General features: G+C 44.9%; 1 protein-coding gene across 1 annotated transcript; it reads left to right on the top strand.

The window, feature by feature from the left end:
* The first annotated feature begins 826 nt into the window (after nt 1-826).
* HEATR6 (HEAT repeat containing 6) lies at nt 827-19,572 on the top strand. The gene is made up of 20 exons (XM_064467700.1): nt 827-1,068; nt 2,870-2,977; nt 3,387-3,527; nt 4,539-4,654; nt 6,315-6,429; nt 6,687-6,788; nt 7,217-7,354; nt 8,729-9,024; nt 9,414-9,591; nt 9,905-10,111; nt 10,653-10,752; nt 10,997-11,355; nt 12,275-12,397; nt 12,980-13,066; nt 14,076-14,210; nt 15,373-15,495; nt 16,554-16,678; nt 17,378-17,474; nt 17,904-18,108; nt 18,570-19,572. Exons 1-20 carry the CDS (start codon nt 868-870, stop codon nt 19,118-19,120), a joined length of 3,507 nt encoding a protein of 1,168 aa, XP_064323770.1. The 5' UTR covers nt 827-867; the 3' UTR covers nt 19,121-19,572.
* The last annotated feature ends 799 nt before the right edge of the window (nt 19,573-20,371 follow it).

The raw sequence follows: 20,371 nt of genomic DNA, 5'->3' as shown, positions 1-20,371 counted from the left end.
CTCAGGAAGCCCTAGGCGTAGCTGCCCAGGGAGGCCAGGCCTAGCGCTTCTGCCCCAGCCAGGGATCATCAGGCTGCAGCTGGGATCATGTCGGGTGTTGTGGCCACAGCCATGGACGGGCAGTGCCACCTACCGCGGTGCTCCCCAGCCGCCAGCACCCGGGTCCCCGTGGGGCCTGGCCTCGGGTGGGGAGGCGGCAAGACCCAGGGCTGTGGCCACTGCCCGGGGCAGGCGTCTGTGCTTCTCCCGCTGCCCTGCGGTCATGAACTGCCCTTCCTTCCTGGGCTAAGTGCCCTGGGAGCGTGACACTGCTGCAAGGGTGTCACGGCTGTGAGAGTGACGTGGCTGCGAGGATGTCACGGCTGTGAGAGTGACGTGGCTGTGAGGATGTCACGGCTGTGAGAGTGACGTGGCTGTGAGGGTGTCATGGCTGTGAGAGTGTCACGTCTGTGAGGGTGACACGGCTGTAAGCGTGACACGGTTGCGAGTGCGACACGGCTGCGGTCCCTGTGCTGCCGTGGGTACGCCCAGGCCCGCAGCCCCCCGGCCGTGAGGAGCGCTATCCCCGCACACCCGCGAGCCCGGGGCAGGCTTCGTCCCTGCCCCGACACCGCCGGCCCCGGGGCTCCCCCTTCGCTTATTTTCGGGCTCCTTCGAGGTGAAAAAAACGACCCCGTGGGGCAAATGCAAGCGCCAGCGCCGGAGGCCGCGGGGTGCAGCGCGGGTGGTCGCCGACCGGGGTCCCCGCTCCCCCACGCCCCGCCCCACCCCACCCCACCGAGGCTCCCCCCGCTGCCCCCCGGCTCCCGTAGCCGCGCCCCGGAAGTGTTCCCCGTTGCCATAGCGCCGCTGCCGGGAGGGCGGAAGATGGCGGCCGTGGCGGGGCCGGAGGAGCCGGAGTCGTGCGGTTCCTTCCGCCGTTACCTGGCGCGGCTGGGCGCCCTGCGGCCTCAGCCCGGCGCGGAGCTCCCCGACGGCGGCCGCCGCCGCACCGAGCTCCACCTGGTCTTCGATCAGCTCATCTCGGAGAGCTGTGGGCCGGCGCCGGCGGCCGGGCCCAGCCCGCAGGTACGGCGGGAGCGGGGCCGGGGAACGGGCCGGTAGCGGGGGGCCAAGCGACGCCGTGGCTCCGATCGCCCGCGCTGCCGGGGCCGGCGCGGGGCGCGCCACACACGGGGATGCGCACACGCGGGAGGGGAGGGGGCGAGGAAGGGCGCTTGCACGCGGGTGTGCCTGTCACGGGAGCGTACACGTCACGCGGGTAAGCGCACGCTTACTCGGGGTCTCGCCCACCCGCGTGGATGCTCCTGTGGGGACACGCGTGTGCGTGCCCTTAAACTCGGGTGTGCGCGCCGGGGTGGGCGTGCGGGTGCTTCCACCGCTGCGCACGCCCGCGGGTGTGCGCGGGCTTGCGTGGGCGCGCCCGCCGCCGTCTCGCCCGGTGCATCCATGCAGCAGCCCCGCACGTACCACCCTGCGGCTCCCCACGGGCCGGCTCGCTGCAGGCCGTGAGTTTTCCTGCACGTCTTCCACTCCCCTCCCCACGGCCGCGTTCCCTCCTGCCTTCACCCACACCCGGTTCCCGTCCCCACCTCCCTGGGTCGTGTCACTGAATCCCAGACTGGCGGGGGTTGGAAGGGACCTCTGGAGCTCATCCCGTCCCACCCCCTGCGTGAGCAGGCACCCCCAGAGCAGGGGCACAGGACCGCGTCCAGGCGGGGGGTGAATGTCTCCAGGGAAGGGACCCCACAGCCTCTCTGGGCAGCCTGTGCCCCTGCTCTGGCACCCGCACAGGGAAGGGGTTTGTCCTCATGTTCAGGGGGAACTTCCCGTGTTCCAGCTTGTGCCCGTGGCCCCTTGGCCTGTCGTTGGGCACCACTGGAAAGAATCCAGTCCCATCCTCCTGACACTCACCCTTTAGATAGTTTTAAGCATTGATGAGATCCCCCCTCAGCCTTCTCCTCTCCAGGCTGAACAAACCCAGGTCTCTCAGCCTTTCCTCATAAGGGAGATGCTCCAGTCCCCTGATCACCTTGGTAGCTCTCCCCTGGACTTGCTTGAGCAGTTCCCTGTCCTTCTTGAACTGGGGGCCCCAGAACTGGACGCAGCACTCCAGATGTGGCCTCACTAGGGTGGAGTAGAGGGGAGGATAAGATTTGTGAGCTCTGCTGCCATGTGCTGAAACTGTGCCAGGGTTGGCATGTGTGGCCCAGTGGCAGGAGGGTGTGAGCGCTGGTGGAGATGGCTGGTGACACCAGTGAGTGGGCAGTGGGTGGGACTGTAGGCATGCGGACTCAGAAATTTTCACAGTCTGTTATTCAAACAATTAAAAATTTTCAAGTCTTAAAGTAAGCCCTCCAAAGCTGAACGCTGTAGTTTTGCAATATTGATACTGCTCCATAGAGAACACAATGTTCTTCATTATTATGCTTTAAACAGTGCTGACTTACTGATATTTATTAATTTTATTTCCAGAGTAGACTTACTTTGTATTTTGGAATTAGCTGGGGGTTTCTTGGACAATGATCCTTTTTTCCCCCCTTCCATTCCTTGATCTAACTTTGTATTTTTCCTTTGCCATTATTACTGGCTCCACTTTCACTCCAGTGTTTAAGTGGTGGTGTTTGAGCAGCACTCCTGCAATTTGAATCTGTGCCAGCATGTCCCTGCATCGGGATGAAGGTCTGTAGATGGCCGAGCAGAAGCTCGCTAGCTGGAGTTTCATTCGTTTTGTTACATTATCTGTGTGTATTGATGTTAGTGGTATCCACATGCAGACCTGGTTGCGTGATCAAAGTCTCAGCTGGTGATGTGGTTTCCACCCTGGCTTTGTAGACTCAAAATAATAAACTGGGGCTTTCTCTTCCAGGATGTTTGTGCTCTGCTTGTCCAAGCCTGTCAGCTGGTTCACCTTGATCAGGAACATCTTGTCAGCAAAGTTTGTCAGCTTATTCATCACTTACTTAACAGATTTCAGGTACGGAAAATTTGGCCTTGTCCATTCTTCTTCCATGTCATGGCTCCCTGGTCTCCCACTAAGCCAGGGAGGCCTTCTGTCTCTTTTTATGGGGCTACAGAGCTGACCTTCATGCAGAGTTTCTTGATTTTCACTTTATTGCATATTTATTCATAGCTGAGGTTCTGATTTGTGGCTCTAGCATGGTTCCTCATGTAAAACCAGCTCAGTCAGAAGTGATACACCATTGGAAATACTCTTGGTCATAGGACACTTGATTTACCAATTTCTTAAGCGTCAGCTGATTCTGTGATGGTGTATAATTTTAACAGCCAGGTCACCTGAGTCTGTAACCAGTATATCTGGGTATATTAACTCCAGCAGTACGTGACAATGTTTTCTTGACCACAGTCCTTTTCTGTTACAACAGGTGATGGTTGATGAACAGAACTTGAATTTTCTTCTCTCCTACTGTATCTCTGCTCTTAAGCAGTGCAGCTCTTGGACACATGTCGAAATTCTGCAAGCCTTAGCAGCTCTTGTTTACAATAATGGGCCTAAATGTCAGAAGGTGAGTTCACAAGCTAAAAGAAAGTAACCACAAAAATATTTGCACCCTTCTGAGTATGTCTACTTTCTCCACTGCCCCACCCCCACCCACCCCCTGAAAAGAAAGAATAAAAAGTATAATTTTCTCAAATCACCACACCTTTTATGTTAAGAATAATCCCATTTAAATAGTGACTGATATTTGTGGAAAAGTTGAATTTCAGGTGTGATAGCTATATATACAAATAATCAGTAGATAAAAGGATTCTTCCTATGCTGAATACCTCTATACCTGCAGGCAGCAGCTGCCGGGACCACCTATTACGTGGCTTGAGCCAAAGGCACACTATTAAAGAAGGGCACGAGGCTTAGTCTGCAGACTAACTACGCTGGTATGCCTATGTGTCAGGCAGGAAGAACATGGGGAGCTTCAAATTGCACATTACTTGGCAGGCTCCATTGAGGATCCTGAAATTTATCCTGTAACCAGATCAGGTTTTTAGTGTGCAGGGGGCTCAAAGCCTCAAACTGGAGACGATCAGGTATCAGTCCTGAGGTTTGTACGAAGCTCCTTATTGCTGCAGTGTGACTGATGGTGTTTGATATGTTGAATTCCCCTGCTGTCACCAGCTCTTGGCAGCTTGCAGAGCAGTTTCTGCTGTTGGGCTGAAGCACGGGGTGGTGATGATCGCAGTTTTGGAGCTGCCAGCTTGCGTGGGTTTGTAGCCAATATAACCACAGCAGTATGGTACAGCAGTTGTTACTAACTTAGCTTTATGTATGGGAAGAAAGCATAAATTGGGACTCAGTCTGAGCTATGCTCATGCTCGATACTTTTCTAATACAAAATACGAGAACTTTGGAAATTAGTATTTACGTGTCATTTATTATAGACATAATCAGTCTATGGAATCTGAAAATGCAACTGACAAAACTTCTTTTGTAGCATAGGTGTGTTTAGCTCCCAAACAGAAGAATCAGGAGGCTGGGGAAAGAGCGCTGACCCCTAACGGCTTTTGGTGGTTTGTTTTAGTATCTCCCGGATTTGCTGGGCAAGACTGGGCTCTTGGTGCAGTTCAGCGATTCTGCTCAGCCAGATGTGGAACTCAGGAGGGCGGCAGTACGCAGCATGGCAAACCTGTGTCTCAGGTGCGTATAAGCCTTTTCAGATGGTGGAGCGGATGCTTTAGAAGATGTACAGCTGACAGCACGGACAGCTGGTCTACTTTGTTTGTGGTAGGAACAGCAAATTCAGGGCCAGTAAGGTGTATATGTGTGAGTTTAAAATCTAAAACTTTAGTGCTCTAAGATATTGTATCATCTGTGGATAAAACCATAAACTCTCAGTCTTCCAGAAATAATGTTATGTAGCTTAGTTTAGGGAAGAAAAGAACAAGTGTTGTGCTGCCTGGTCCCTGCAGTGATTCTTTGGGTTAATTTTGCACAAGAAATGGTCAGCTACAAGTTTTCCTAGCGATTGTCAGTTATTCTTTTGCAATTCATCCATTTTTCTATTCCACATGTAAATATGCTGATGCTGCAGCAACATCAAATCTTTATTAGCTGCTGCACAGGAAGAATTTTGACTAACCAGACTCTGTGGGCAAGCAAGCAATTAATAAAAGCAGTAGATATTTGGACTTGTTCTAAAGAGTTTTTGGTTAAAAGTTCCCCTGACCAGATGGCTTTTTTTTTTTTTAAATGAAACAGAACACCCCCCCAAACAAACACAAAAGTTTGGAATTTCAGGACTTACAGGTGAAGTCTGAAGGACTACTTAATGTAAATAAATGCAACCTTTGGCAGTCTGGGGCATGATTTTTTTGTGGAGAGTTGGGACTGGTTAGCCTGGAGAAAAGAAGGCTCAGCGAGGATCTCATTAATGTGTATAAATACGTGATGGCAGGGAATGAAGATGACAGAGCCAGACTGTTTTCAGTGGTGTGCAGTGAAAGGACAAGAAGCAATGGGCACAAACTGAAATACAGGAAATTCTGACTAAACATAAGAAGGAAAAAAAAAAAGTAAGGATTATCGAACACTAGAACCAGTTGCCCAGAGAGGCCATGGAGTCTTCATCCCTGGAGATGTTCAGACTTGTCTGGGCCCAGTCCTGGGCAACCTGCTCTGATTGACCCTACTTGAAGCAAGAAGGTTGGACTAGGTGATCTCCAGAGGTCCCTTCCAACCTCAGCTGTTCTCTGATTTTAATTTCAGGAAAATCACTTGCAATGTTAGAGTTTTCCTGTGAGCATTTTAGAATGTGTTGATGGCTTGAAGTAATTAAATGCGATGGAACCAGGTGCTTAGGAATCCATTGCAAAAGAATTTGTTTAATGACTCTAAATCCCCTGCAACAATGGCCAGCTCTTACTAAATGGTACTCAAGGTGGCAAAGGTGAAGTGGTGGAGTTGCCCTCTCTTCATGCAGTAAGTCAAGTGGATATTAAAATGTTTCAGCACGTTAAGGTTGCCCAGACTTCATGGAAACTGGGGAAATGGCAAAAGTTATTCTAGGCCCTTTTCAATGCCAAATTTTGCCTAAAAAGCCTTGAGAGTCATTGTCATTGAGAAGGTGGCCACAGAAGCAGAGTAGGTGTAAGGCACGCTATGACTGTACTAGCTCTTTGTGCAGGTTTCCTTTTCTTCCTTATAGTGGTAGAGCTCATCCCTTTCAAAGAGCTGTCCATCCATCCAAGGGCCTGTGCTCTTCTGTCTAGGCAGAGGGCTTGGATCCGAATTTGTGTAACTATATAAAGCTGTGGAACAGACTGAACCAACCATTTGTCTCCTCCTGCTTTGATGTTAGTGTGCCTGGACAGCCGTACTTGGATGAGCCCTACAGAAGTGTCTGTTTTCAAACTTTTCTAAGTGTTCTGCAGTCTTCAAAAACCTCTGATGTAGATGACATCGCTTTCTGCATGGTAAGTGTGAGTCTAATTTTCTAGCATACTCTAATTAGGAGATTGTGCTGCTGGAATACTGGAATTTGGAATATACAAAATTTGGAATATTGTCAAGTGAGATTTTGCTTAAATAGTCTTTTTTTATAAATAAACATAAGTAACTCTCCCAGTAATTATCTTGAGCAAAACCGCAGTTGTCTTGAAGGTCACTTGAAAGATGAGAACCTTCAGTGTTTTGGGAAGGAAAATAAGTAATTCTGTGTTTTGGTTTTCAGTTACTGCAAAATGCACTGAAAGGTATCCAGTCTCTTCTAAATGGTGGGAAGATGAAACTAATGCAAACTGACCAAATTGGATCTCTTCTTGCAGTATTAAAGGTAAATACTTAAATCCACCTTGAGGAAGAGGCAGACACTGGAAGGTGCATGTTCCAGATGCTTGTTAAGTGGGAAACAGGAGGAGAAGAGGAGAAAGAGGGAGCAGGGAAGCTGGCACGTGGGGGGAAATGTAGTGTGAGATATAAAGAAAAAGATGTTGAGTTTCTCTCACAGCATCTTAACTGCACTTCCTGCAAAAGAATGTGAGAGAAAGATGAGAGGTTCATTTTTTGCGGACCTACGTAAAATCCTTCTAGAGGTAGTTGAATTTCAGATTTTGCATAGCTGTTACATAGCATGGGGAGAGGCAAGGCCTGGGGGAAAGATCACAAGCCCAACCGAAAATTGATGAACACCTGAGTAAATACAGAGTAAATCTTTGTGCATCAAAAAGGGAAGGTGTGCTAATGTTTTTGTTACTGTTCTAGAAATGTATGTTTCATGGACTGCCAGGACTGAGCATAGAAATGCCTGCAGCCTTGTACCCAGCTCCATTACCTCAGTACGATAAAAGGTCACCCATCAAACAGGAACAATCAGAACCAACCGCCTTCAAGCAGACAGGGGTAAGCTGAAATCATACTGGTTCTCCTGCATGCTCGTTGTGTGCATGCTTGTTGATGTTATGTGTTGCCTGACGTGACATTAGTGGCTAACGGGCTCTTTGTGTTCTGTGCATGTGATACATTTCACATTCTTTGCTTTAAAGGTATTGATTATAAATCTCTGCACCAAGTAAAATTGCTTTGTACACTCAGGTGAGGAGAACAAACGGCTCTGCAGAGGTTGGCTTTCCTGAGTTAAGCTGTGTGCATCAGTTATTCATCTATAGCCAAGAATTCTTGGCCTGCAGACATGGGATTGGTGCATGCAGACTAGCCAGTGTTTTTTTTTTTAAATTTTATAAGTTACATTTTCTCTCCTAACACTTGCACAATTGTTTGACTCTTTCTTAGGGAAGTCAAGTTCATTTAGAGACTGATTTCCTTCCCCCTCCCCCATCTGTTCTGCTTAATCCTTCTACAGGTTATTTTTTAACCCTGTAAAAATTTTGGATTACCGATTATCTGAAAGACATTAGAGAAAATGAAGTTGTGTAGTCATGTTGACCTCGTTTCTTTCCAGATGTTAAATACCTACTGTAAATCTAAAAGAACTACAGAAGTATTTACTGTTCCTCCTCTTTTCACACTTTTGTGTGAAATAAGATTTTTAACTAAAAGTTGTCTTGGAAATCTTTTGCTTTACTGATGAAGGGGCCAAAGCTTAATTTTTGAGGCTATTCAGCTGTGAAGTGCTTACATACACTAAGGTATTACTATACTGATGTTACTGTTGCTACTAATAAGCAGAGTTTGTAAACTCAGATACTAAAGAAGTGACTGTTTCTGTATGTACAGTATTGCACATGCATGTAATTGCACTTCTGTGCAGTATTGTTGCATCAGAAGAATGCTAAATAGCTGTGAGAACTCTTGGTAAACTATATCTTGTGGAAAAACTCATTTAGGAACTTGGACATACAGAGGGCATGATTTATTATATTAAACTCTTTTTATTCTGGATTAGAATCATAGAATCATAAAGTCACTAAGGTTGGAAAAGACCTCTAGGATCATCAGGTCCAACTGTGAACCCCGCACTACCACGTCTCCTACACCATGCCCCATAGTGCCACCTCTACACGTCTTCTAAATACCTCCAGGGACGGTGACTCCCCCACCTCTGGGTAGCCTGTGCCAATGCCTGACCACTCTTGCAGTAAAGACATTTTTCCTAATATCCAATCTAAATTAGCGATTAGGATTAGCGATTAGTTTTGTCTTCAGATGAGACATTTTTACCTTAGTAAAAGATTTACAACTATAAAATCTTTGCACATCTTGCTGGATATTATTTCAAAAGATTAAAAAAACCCCCTACTTTTCATCTTAAAACAGAACCGAAGAAAAAAGTCCAAAGGGAAAGAGAAGAAGAAGGGAGAGTTTGGGGAAGAAGGAAGAGAACATTTGGGTGATACGGGAAATGATTCAGCCCTTGGAGCTGACATGCTGAAATTACACCTGGGGGATGAGCAGAACAGTCTTTGTTCAGATCCTCGGACTCGTGCATCAGATGTTGTATATATGCCTGCTGGAAAGGATCACTTGTCTTCACATTGTACTAGCTGGAAAAGAATCAGCAGCAGTGAGTCAGAATATTCTGATGCCGAAGGTGGAATGCAGAGCAAAATGAGGTGATTGTTGTTCATGTAAACCCAAAGCATGGTAGCAGAATGTACTATCCTTCATGACAATTTATGCTTTAACATGATACATGAGCTTACCTTTTGTTCCTGTAGATCTGGCACAGTTTTTACACGTGTGCAGATTCTTACACTTCCACGGGATCCTAGCACTTTGTTCTTAATCAAAACTGTTGAGGAAATCACTTTGATTTATGTGGTTATACAAGAAAACTGGAAGGCAGTAATTTATATTGGTGTGAAAGTAAATTTGTTCTTTCTCTTCCTGTTCTTGGTCTAAAAAATGTCTTCTCACAGCTAGCCACTAATATAAATGAAAGAGGTTAAGCCCATTACTTTTCACTGCTGCTATTTCATTAATCTTTCTGTTTGTTTTTAAGATCTTATCAAGCGAATGTTCGTCAAGGGGCTCTAGCCTGTTTCCTCTCTGCTATAAAATCAATAGAAAAAAGAGTTCTCTATGGCTACTGGTCAGCGTTTGTTCCTGATGCACCTGGTATCGGCAGCCCCCAGTCAGTGTCCTTGATGACTATTGCTTTAAAGGACCCTTCTCCAAAGGTGAGGCAGTTCTGAGTAGAAAAAACATTGGGTTTTCTTCCATGTTTACCTTAAGAGTTGTCTTCTCTGGCCTTCAGTAAGTACTTTGGCTACTGTATCTATGTCACTTGATCACTTGTACAGCTAGAAATAAAAGAGGATGTGTTGGTTAAGGAAACAAAGGATTGGTTGTGTACTGCTGGAAGCTAAATGAAAAGATAACTGGAGTTGAATTTTCTCTTGCTGGAGGAAAAGACTTTAATAATTTAAAAAATTCTCCATCAGCTCAAAGGAGGTGTTAAAAGAGGGTAACTGAAATTTTTTATCATTTCAGACCCGTGCCTGTGCTCTTCAAGTTCTCTCAGCCATCCTGGAAGGTTCTAAGCAGTTTCTTTCTGTTGCTGAAGATGCTAATGATCACAAGAGAGCGTTTACCCCCTTCTCTGTAACTATTGCTTCTAGCATCCGGGAGCTGCATCGCTGCCTGCTGCTAGCCCTGGTGGCAGAATCATCTTCTCAAACACTGACACAAATAGTCAAGGTAACTGTACTGTAAATGTTTCAGATGCTGCCCAAGAGATGATACTGGTCTCTAGATTAAGTCTCGAAGTAAGATTGCACAGAAATTATTGTAGCTGTTGAGGATTAAGGTGGTGTTATCTCAAAAGGCTTCTTTGACTTGAGTCTTCCTACAGAGTCCTGGGGTTTCTTTTCTCTTCAGCACAATTCCCTCGTTCCTGCATTTCTTCCCTGTAGCATTTTTGGAGCTAAATGAACCTATGAAATGATTCTGAAGTCTCACATTGGCTTTAAAACTGGAATCCAAACTGCCAAAAAAAGCTTTCCATGGGCTATTGAAATTCCTTGGTCTTTGTGCGAGGTCACAGTAGTTAAATACTTGTTCTTAGGAGCCAGGTTTGTAACCAGTTTTCAAACAGCAGATAATTGGGGCATTTGTTTTCAGGTGCCCTCAGATAATTAGCTGTCTAAATGACCTAAATTACAAATGTAAAAACAAATCTGTTGGAGATCAGGCTGACATTGTAACCACCGCTCCATGTATGTTCTTTTGTGTGTTTCAGTGCCTTGCAAATTTGGTTTCAAATGCACCATACAGCCGTTTAAAACCTGGATTGCTGACAAGAGTTTGGAACCAGATAAAGCCATACATTTGTCATAAAGGTTTGCATTCTGTTTGGCTGGAGCCTCTTTGTGTATGTTATATCTTAGTTCAGCATTGGTTATTACAAAATAGTTGTGGATTTCCCCCCTCCCCATTCTTCATAAGTACGTAAACATATATATTGCTATCGAATTATATGTTATAATCTTGTCTTATCTGAAAACTGCTGAAGAAGGATGCTGACATGTCAGTGAGATGCTAATGGCCTGGCTTTTTCTTCCCCTGCCCTCTTCTTTCTTGCAGATGTTAATGTTCGAGTTTCTAGTCTGACATTATTAGGGGCTATAGTATCTGTCCAAGCACCTTTACCAGAGGTGCAGTTACTTTTGCAACAGCCCAGTTCTTCAGGGCGAAATAATAGCGGTAGCACAACCCCTCACCGTTCTAATTCTTCTGAGCAGTGGAGAAAAGCACTCCCCTCAGAAGCGGAGCCTCCAGATAATCCAGCAGGATGTACTTCTTCAGAACCATGCTGGCTTCTCCGTCTCTGCGTTTCCATCATCGTTCTGCCCAGAGAGGATTCCTGTTCTGACAGCGATGCTAACTTTCCATCGTTTTCCAGTGTTTATGAACCATGTCCCCTTCGACTGGAATCCTTACAGGTGGGGATGAACAGCTAGCTTGTAAAATGAATAGCTTGGTACAATATCAAATTGTGTCACATCTGCCAAGCCTCAGTCGTGGGTTGCCTTTGCTTCTAGCTCTTTCAGTGAGATTTAGGCTGAAGCATTTGCTAGTGCATCATGTCTGAGCTGCTGTGTCTGAAAGAGCAGTAATATTTTGTGCCTGTGGCCACAGCGTAGCTGTCCCATAGTAAACCTGCTATAATAAGTTAGTCTGCCTGTGATTTTTGTTACCTTCATTATTTTTAAATATTTGGTTGTGTGTGCTGGCATTTGGTGAAGGCTGTGAGTCTTCCCCATGTGAACTCCTCCGTACAGAATCTAAATTAAAGTTTTGCAAGAAAACAGTGGGGAAGAACCTTGCAGTCATAGAACAGTCTGCAAGGAACTATGGAGTGATGCTGGTATGACTGAAGGAGTGCCTGTGAATGTTAAGGCTTGGCCTTGTTTTTCTTCATGTAACCATGGAAAATAGTAAGATCTTGTAACATGCATCCCAAGGAGTCTTACTCTTTTTCTGGAACAATGAATAGTTGTTAAATCCAGCTTCACAGAATGCAGCAGCAGTATTCCAGGAGTGAGAGAATGTGTTGGTCTTACAGGTACTCTTGCTGAGTTTTTTAGCTACAGGAGACCTCACTTAAAGTAAATAATTCATTGTGTTGCTACTTGATAGTGCTTTTGTGGCCCTCTTTTGAACAAGAGAATAGAATAGGGAGGTTTTTAATTATCTGTAGTATTCTAGAAGTTGTGCTGCAATGTGTATCTGTTATATCAGAGTTTAGTGTATGGTCCTAGTGTTAATTAGCCCATTAACATCATCTCTGTGTGTATTTGGGGTATTTTGGCTTCATAGAAGGAAAAAATGCTGAATGGAATTTCTTCTGTTTGTGTTCAGGTGTTGGCTCTTCTTGTAAAAGGTTATTTCTCTATGGCTCAGAGCTATTTCCTAGAACTTGGAGAAGTGGCTTGCAGATGCATGGAAGAAATGGATCCATCCATTCAACTTCATGGAGCCAAAGTAAGAGCAGGAGGAAACATCAACATTGTTTTACCAAGCCAATTTTGCCTATTAGTGTGCTTTGCAAATACAGATGAGTAGTGATGAATATTCAGAGCATCTTTGTGTGTTTGATGTAGCACACTGTAAAGAGCTGGTGCCTGCTATAGCCCTTTTGGAAATGCAGTACCCTGGCACTTTGAGAAATGCACCTTCTGTTTCCAGTCTTGAATTCTTAGCAGAATTTTGTTGCTCTGCTGAGTCACCAGGAAGCTTGGGAAACGCAAGGACTGTAACACTGGTCCTTCCCTAATTTAGCATCAGCTGCTGCAGGAACTGTAGTCTGTCACCCAAAGGAAAGATCAGAGAGATTTCCTCTTTGCACGGCAATTTGTTATGCTGCTCTAGCTGGAGACTTTATGTAAGAAAGGCTTTTTCTCTAATTTCTTCACTAGCAGGGACAGAGTAGAGTCCAAAACAATACTGAATCTTTTATTTTTGTTCCCTGGAAAAGTAAGTATAGTCCTAGGTAAAGGTTGCTATGGTTCCATGGTACTTGAGTCATCCCTGATAAAGAACTAGTTGTTTTTTGTTTCCTTGCAGCTTCTGGAGGAGCTGGGCACAGGTGTACTACAGCAGTACAAACCCGATTCAGCTGTTGCTCCTGAACAGAGAGTACCTGTCAGCATGGTAAGTGTGTGGGCTCCCTCTGAGATTCCACTTTACTGAGCTTCCTTTCTTGAACTCTCTGCAGAGTTACTGGCAGGGATGCAGATAAATCAATTGCAGGAGAGCAGAAAGGGACTCAGTACCCTGCAGCTTTATAGGTGTTGATATGTATGATTTTTGTAGCCTTCGTGCATTATTTTGGCATTTGTTTTTGTCTGTAGGCAGGTGTGTTGTTTTTTAATTTTTTCTTTTACATGATGTTAACACTGCCTCTCTGCCTTTCCTCATCCCACCTCTTCCTGCCTGCTGTAAGACAGAAAGCTGGAAGAACAGTGCAGATTATGCATGTGTCATTACTGCTGCATAAAACCTAGAACCTAGAAGTTTTAGTGAATTTGTGTTGTTACAAGAGTCAGCCTACATATTCTGGCTGCTCGCAAGTGCAGAGAGAGCAGCCAGAACTGTAATACATGTGATTTCAGAAAAATTCATTGTTCGAGGCTGTTTGTTGATATGTTTGTGGAAGCTGAGGAACTGGCATTCTAGTAGTAACATAGGCCTGTTTAAGTCGCTTCTGGGAACACAAGGCAACTTTAAAAATTTCTTAGCGTATGCCAAGTTTTGAGCCTGTCACCAGTGACCCTAAAATATAGGAAATGTGTCCAGTAGCCCTGGCTTCCTGTTACTTGATACGAATGTAAATTATTAGGCAAATAAAAACACCCAGCTGTGGGGATAGAATGGAATCATAATTCTACCTAATGCAATCTAACCTGAGTGTATGGGACCTTGAGAAGGAAACAGACAGAACTTGGTGAATGAGTACTTGATAGCAGTACTAAAATGTCTTTAAAATGTTTCTGAATGCTAAGTATTTTAGGCTTCCAAACAGTTGTAATCACTTTCACATGCGATTATGCTACCTGCTGTAAGTATGCCTTAAAGAGGATAATAGGAAAAGACAGTCTACTATAGAACTTAGGCATAATTTCTATGTTTAAGTAGGTAAACCTGGCTGCTTCTTCTGTAGGTTGTAACTTTCTGGACTATGATGTTAAATGGCCCTTTACCTGGCACTCTTCAGAACTCTCCACATGCGACTCTTCAGACGAGTGCCTGTGATGCCCTGTCCTCTATCTTGCCAGAAGCTTTCAGCAGTCTGCAGGTAAGAGAGCACTCCTTTAAGTGTGGCATTTTTACCTATTGAGTCTTTGTTCTTGTCTACCAGGTTACAGTAGGGTAAAGCCTTTTAAGACTTAGAAGGAGAGGGTAGACGAATCTTCCAGATTTTTTTTTTTTAATATTCTGAACAATTTGTAACTGTTGAAGACTGGAAAAGGCAATGTTGGGAGTAATTAGTCTGTCAAAACAAACTGTGGATCACAGAAGCTGTTTGGCCCTGCCATGAATATTCAGCCTTGGTGATGATGCACAGAAGATGGAGAGCAAGAATCTCATTGCATGAGGGAGGGTTGAAGGGTTGTTACTTTGCTGGTTAGGTGTCTGAAGAGGCAGCTGAGCTAACAGCCATGGACTGACGTCGTTCACCAGTTTGCATGCATGTTTTTTCTTTTGGCTGGCTTTTAAAACACTAAACTGGTGATTGCCCTGGCAGAAGCAAACAAATGTGTTGGCCTTACTCTCCTTTTGCAACGGGAAATATGCTTTGAAACATGAAAGCCTTGGCAGCGTGTCACCGCTGCATTGTGCAGCTCCTTTTATGTCACTGTGCCCTTCTTGATGGGGAGTACTCTGCCAGATTTCATTTGCCCAAGAATTGCTAGTACAGCAGTATCTCTGGAATTCTCCATCTGGTTTCTCCAAGTACAGCATGTGCTTCATCACACTGTACTTTGATCTCATACAGTCTCTTGTCCCTGTGGCCACATGGGGTCAAGTCAGTGCCCACTCTGACCCTTTGCTCTCATGAAACAAACATCTTTGTCATGGGTTGGTAAACTGACAATCTGTCCAGGATGAACTTAATCTGCCTGGTTGTCCTTGTTAATGAAGGGGAAAGAGTGAAGTAAGACAGGAAAAAGCAACCGATCCAGTCTGTTTTACCTCTGATGGGCCATGCCTTCTGCATTTGGGTGATAGTAAATATTTTGGTTTCCTTTACGGTCTTATCCAAAAGCAACAAGATTATGTTTGCTGGAAGCATTCCCCTTTCCTGTGTGGCATCCTGAAATGCTGGTATGCTCTGAATGGTAGCTTCTAAAGATTCCACATATTAGAGTCTGTCAGAATATTTGTCAGTTGTCTGTCTTTGTGGGACAGAGATCTTTTCCGTTTCTCTCTGTTGCCATGACTGCTTATCGTTGCAGAATGACCAGCAGATACTGTGTGTCACTCTGCTTCTTGGCCTGAACCACAGTGAGAACCCACTGGTAAAAGCTGCTGCCGTGCGTGCGCTTGGAGTCTACATCCTCTTCTCTTGCCTTCGGCAGGTCAGAACTGGCCTATTTTTCTTATTTTGAGCCATTTTATAATGGGTTTGATGAACCATAAGATGTGGGACATGAGTTCTTTTGGAATGAATTGGCCTTCCTTCTTGCTTCTGGTCTGTAGTGTGTGTGTAGCGTAGCTGTACTGTCTCAGGACCTGCTCTTGCCTTCTGTGTGGTGAACGGAACCAGCGCAGCTGTAAGTGAGATGAAGGAGAAGCCAGAGTGTCTCATAAGTGAGAGCAAAAGGAGGGAGGTCAGGATCTTCCCTGAGCTCTTGGGGACAGAAGTGGGAAAGGCTAGGTCGGCACAAAGGAGCTGCAAGAGATAAGGTAGAGCTCGGAATAAGGGAACAGCTGTACAGTGCTCAGTAGAGTTTAATAAGTTTTTAATGGGAAGGCTTCAGTTTTGCTTAAAACTAAGAAGTGAAGTTTATTTAGAGAAAAAGGCTGTCTTATTTCCACAAAAAAAAAATCATCTTAGCTTGGCTGAGCTGGAAGACTCTGTAGTTTTTGCAATGTGTCCTTAAATGGGTGTTTGTAATAAAAGATTTCTGCAGTAGCTGACGTTGAGATTTGAGTCAAAAATATTTTGAAAGAAAATCCTTTGCCATAGGCAGGGGAATGAAAGTGAAACGTAATGTGCTATAGAAGAGAAGATTAGGCAGGCAGCTCAACAGGGAGTTTGGAGAAGCAATTACTTTCTTAAGAGTGGGATTTGATGAGTATAAGATTGGTGGTCCAGGTAGTTATGTTAAAATCCAAAGTAACTAAAGCACGAATGAAAAGAAATAATACATTGAAACCTTTCAGCAACAGCTACCCAAGAGAGAGGTGAACTTGGTCAGCATGCAGGCTTAGGCTGTTAATTAAAGACAAAACAAAGCTGTACAAAGAGCACCATAAACATGTTAAAAGTTGTCACCTAAAAAAGAAGAGTATATTAATAGAGCTGGTCTCTGTGCCAGTATCATTTTCCCTGAAAGGTCAGAACGTATGTTACTAAGGAAATCACCTGAGTTGCTAAAACTTTCTAACTTTGCAGCAGTTCTTACTTTTATAGGATGTGATGTTTGTGGCAGACACAGCAAACGCTATTCTGAATTCCCTCAATGACAAGTCTCCGAACGTCCGTGCCAAAGCGGCTTGGTCCCTGGGCAATCTTACAGACACTCTGATCATCAACATGTACGTAAGCGTACCTTTAGCCCGCAGAACTCCTCTCTCTGTCGAATTCCCGTAGCGTCAGGCAGAGGGTACTGAATCTATGGAGTATCAAAAAGGCCAAGATTTGTCTTGGATTCTTCTTTTTAACCACTCTCCAGCCTGTGTGTCTGCCAGTGTATGATGCTGTATTATAAGTATCCTGTATCCATCTGGGGCTGAATTCTACTAAACTGCTTGGGTTTAGGGCTTTCTATCCATTAGTTCTGGAATATATTCCAAGTTTACTTTTCAGTTTTCTATTTCTTGTATGTTGCTTGGTGTAATTTCATGTTTCCTGGTTATTTTACTTTCAGCATAACACAGAAGTAAAATTAATAAATATTTAACACTTCCTCAAGCCAAAGGCTGAAGGAGGTCTAAACTACTGTTATATTTTTAACTGGAGAAATAGTTATCATATATTCCTGCTACAGAACTACCTCTGAGCAATTCATTGCCCTCTGTTTTTTATTACAGACTTAATGCATTGCTAACCGGCTTTCTTGCATTGATAGTTTGGTTTTAAATTAATAAACATAGTGGTCACATGTAGGAAGGTCTGCCTTACATATTAGCCTTCTAAAGAGTGAAGGTTGTTCATACGCCTTTATAAAGGATTGTATCGCATCTTTGGGGATGGATCGTCTGAGCTGGCCTTTCACGGTGTGATTCTTCTGCTAGGGAAACAATGGGGCAAAGTTTTCAAGAGGAGTTTTCTGATCTCCTACTGTTGAAAATGTTACGGTCTGCGACTGAAGCATCCAAGGACAGAGACAAGGTATGACTGAGGGAAAGGAGGGTGGAGTTATCATAGTGTAGTCAGCTTCTGCATTTTTATTTAAAAAACCAGGGGAAAAAAAGGGCACCAGTTACTTTGGGGCGTTTTGCCCCAGCAGACAGGGAGCTGCAGCTCAGCATCTTCTCCTGAGGGCTGCTGTTTGGAGGTTTCACATGCTGTTTGACCTGCAGGGCATTTGACTGCGGTGCTTTTCCACAGTGCAGGGCGGGGTTTGGTTGGTTTTGGTTGGTTTTTTTCACGGTGACCATTTGCAGAGAATTATCTTTCTGGCAGCATTTAGAAAGTTGCCATCTGGTAAGACACTAGTCTGATTCCAGGTGGGCTGAGCATGATTTTGTAGCAGGCTTGACAAAAGCTTTGCCTATAAGTGAAAAGCCAGAATGGTTTTATTGTGTATGTGTGTTTCAGGTAAAGAGTAATGCAGTCCGGGCCCTTGGGAATGTGCTTCATTTCCTTCAGCCACATCACATAGCAAACCCCAGGTTTAGGGAAGCCATCGAGGAATCCCTTCAGGCCCTTATTTCTACTGTTCAGAGTGAGGCCACTATGAAAGTGCGCTGGAATGCTTGTTACGCGCTGGGGAATGTATTTAAGAACCCTGCCTTGCCACTTGGTGAGTAACTTGCCCCACTGGCTTTGGATTTGCACAGCAGGTTGTGGTTTTGATAAGGTCTCTGCTACAAATGTGTTGGGGGGAAAAGGGAAGAAAGCAAACTGACTTTTCTGAGCTTTCTCAGAGCTCTTGCCAGTGAAATAGGCTCAGATCCTGCGAATGCTAATACAGGCATGGCTGTGCTGTGTTCAGCTGAATCTGTCATGTTAGAAAAGAGCATGAGGATGGGATTATAGCTGTGAATAGATGCAAAATGTCACTTTTCCTCTTACAAAGCTTCAGCTTAACTGTTTTTTAATGAATTTGTAATTTCATAACCCCCAGTTCTCTCACTTGGACCAGAATAAATACAGTAAATGTAAGCTCATTCAATATTTAGTAAATACATTTAGAGTTTTGTATATTTTGACTGATTGAAAAGGGGGTTTTCTTTCATTTGTTTGTGGTTTTTTTTTCTGTAGGAGAGGCTCCTTGGACCACACAAGCATATAGTGCACTTTCCTCGGTAGTGAAGTCCTGCAAGAATTTTAAAGTCCGAATCAAATCAGCCATGGCCCTCTCCATCCCTAGCAAGAGGGAATGCTACGGCTCCACTGAGCAGTTCTGCCAAATCTGGAGTGCCTTGGTGGTAGCCTTGCAGAAGAGTGAAGACACCGAGGACTTCCTGGAATTCAAGTACAGTGCCAGCCTCAGGACGCAGATCTGCCAGGCTCTGTTTCATTTGTTAAGTCTGGCAAAGAGCACAGACCTGGCAGTCATTTGGGAGACCATAACAGAGAATGGGGGCGCAATCAAACCCTATGTCTTGCAATACCTGAAATCTGGAGTTGAAGAAAGCGAAGCAGGAATGCACACGGACTTGAGCGAGAGGGAGAGAGTATTAAAAGGAGCTATCGAACATCTTAGTGGGGTAGAGAGAGAGCTGGAGGGCAAAGCGAGAGTAAGAGTGTCTGATTATCTGGAAGATGTCTTGACCAGCCATGCCAATGCCACTGAATTAACAGACGCTTAGAAAGAAAGACCTGTTTCAGTGACCAATTACTTAAACTTCTGACTGGGCACAGAGAAGAAACACATTGCTTTCACTTACACAGGCCATCCAGAAGTTTCCGGTTGTTGGAATTAAATTTATTTCGGACATATTGAAGTCATTCATAATGCCTGATGAGAAGTTGTGTAGAACTTTTTTTACGTGTGTTTATTGAACTCTTAAGTTGTCCTTGCTTGGTTTTGTTTGTACACTTAACTGTTACACATTACCACTTGGAAAAAAAATGCCTCTTCCTTTTTCATATGTTTTATAAATCCACCTGTTCTCTCAGCTTCTCTAAAAGCATTTTGTTACTATTGCTGCTGTATTCAAAAACATGTTTGTAAAGGAGGGGTCTGGAAGAATTTTGTTTTTCTGAGCACTGCAAATGTTGTCACTGTTGTGTTCCTGCAATAAAGCCAAATATGCCAATATTTGAAGAATAGCTTAGAGCAAACACACTTTGCCTTTATCTGTCTACGTTCCTGGTGTCTTACACAGGGCCTGTACCTCCCTGCTGCCTTCACTCATCCTGTCATGCAAAAACTTGAAATTCCTTGTTTCTAGGTGGATGGTACTGTGCTGCGTAAGCCAGAAAATGCAGAGTAGGTCTTCTGAGGCTGGGATTTTGACTTCTTCGAGCAGTGCTCCCCTTTCTGTGGGAGGTGCAGCAATGTTCTCAATTGCGTGTGGGTTTGTTTCTGTTTCCTTCGTGATGCTGTTACTCTCTGTTTGCTGTGTGCTTACTGTGCTGATAACTGGTGGAGGACTGAGCTCTCTGATGTTGCTGGGGACAAATCAATGCCTCCAGGAATGAGCCGGTCTGTGGGGCACTTTGGGAGTTAAGTGCCTGCTGTCCTAACCTCTGGATGGATGTTTGAACAGAGCTCAGTGCAAGCCCTGAGCATCATAAAAGCTCTTCGGGATACAAAATTTGTCTCCTTTGTTTTTCCATCCTTGCCACCAGTATCAGACTGGGTACCTGAAACCCCTTCAGAGTAATGGAGTCTTTTTTTGCTGGATGTATGGGACCAGTTCCCTGCCAAGGGTGACTTCTCCCACTATAACAGCCTGTAGCAGGAGAGGCTGAGGAAGAGAGCGGCAGAGCTGAGCATTGCTGCTGGGCCCCAGCTGGTCCCCTGCAGGGCATGGGCCCCATCCTGCCTCAGGAGCACCCCTGGCTATGCTCCAAATTACAAATTTACACTTGAGCTGACACTTGCTCCTTTTCTC

This window comes from Phalacrocorax carbo, chromosome 17 (assembly GCF_963921805.1).
Source record: "Phalacrocorax carbo chromosome 17, bPhaCar2.1, whole genome shotgun sequence".
NCBI classification, from domain to species: domain Eukaryota; kingdom Metazoa; phylum Chordata; class Aves; order Suliformes; family Phalacrocoracidae; genus Phalacrocorax; species Phalacrocorax carbo.
The sequence above is the reverse complement of the archived record's forward strand: the minus strand, read 5'-3'. Positions and strand labels throughout refer to the sequence as shown.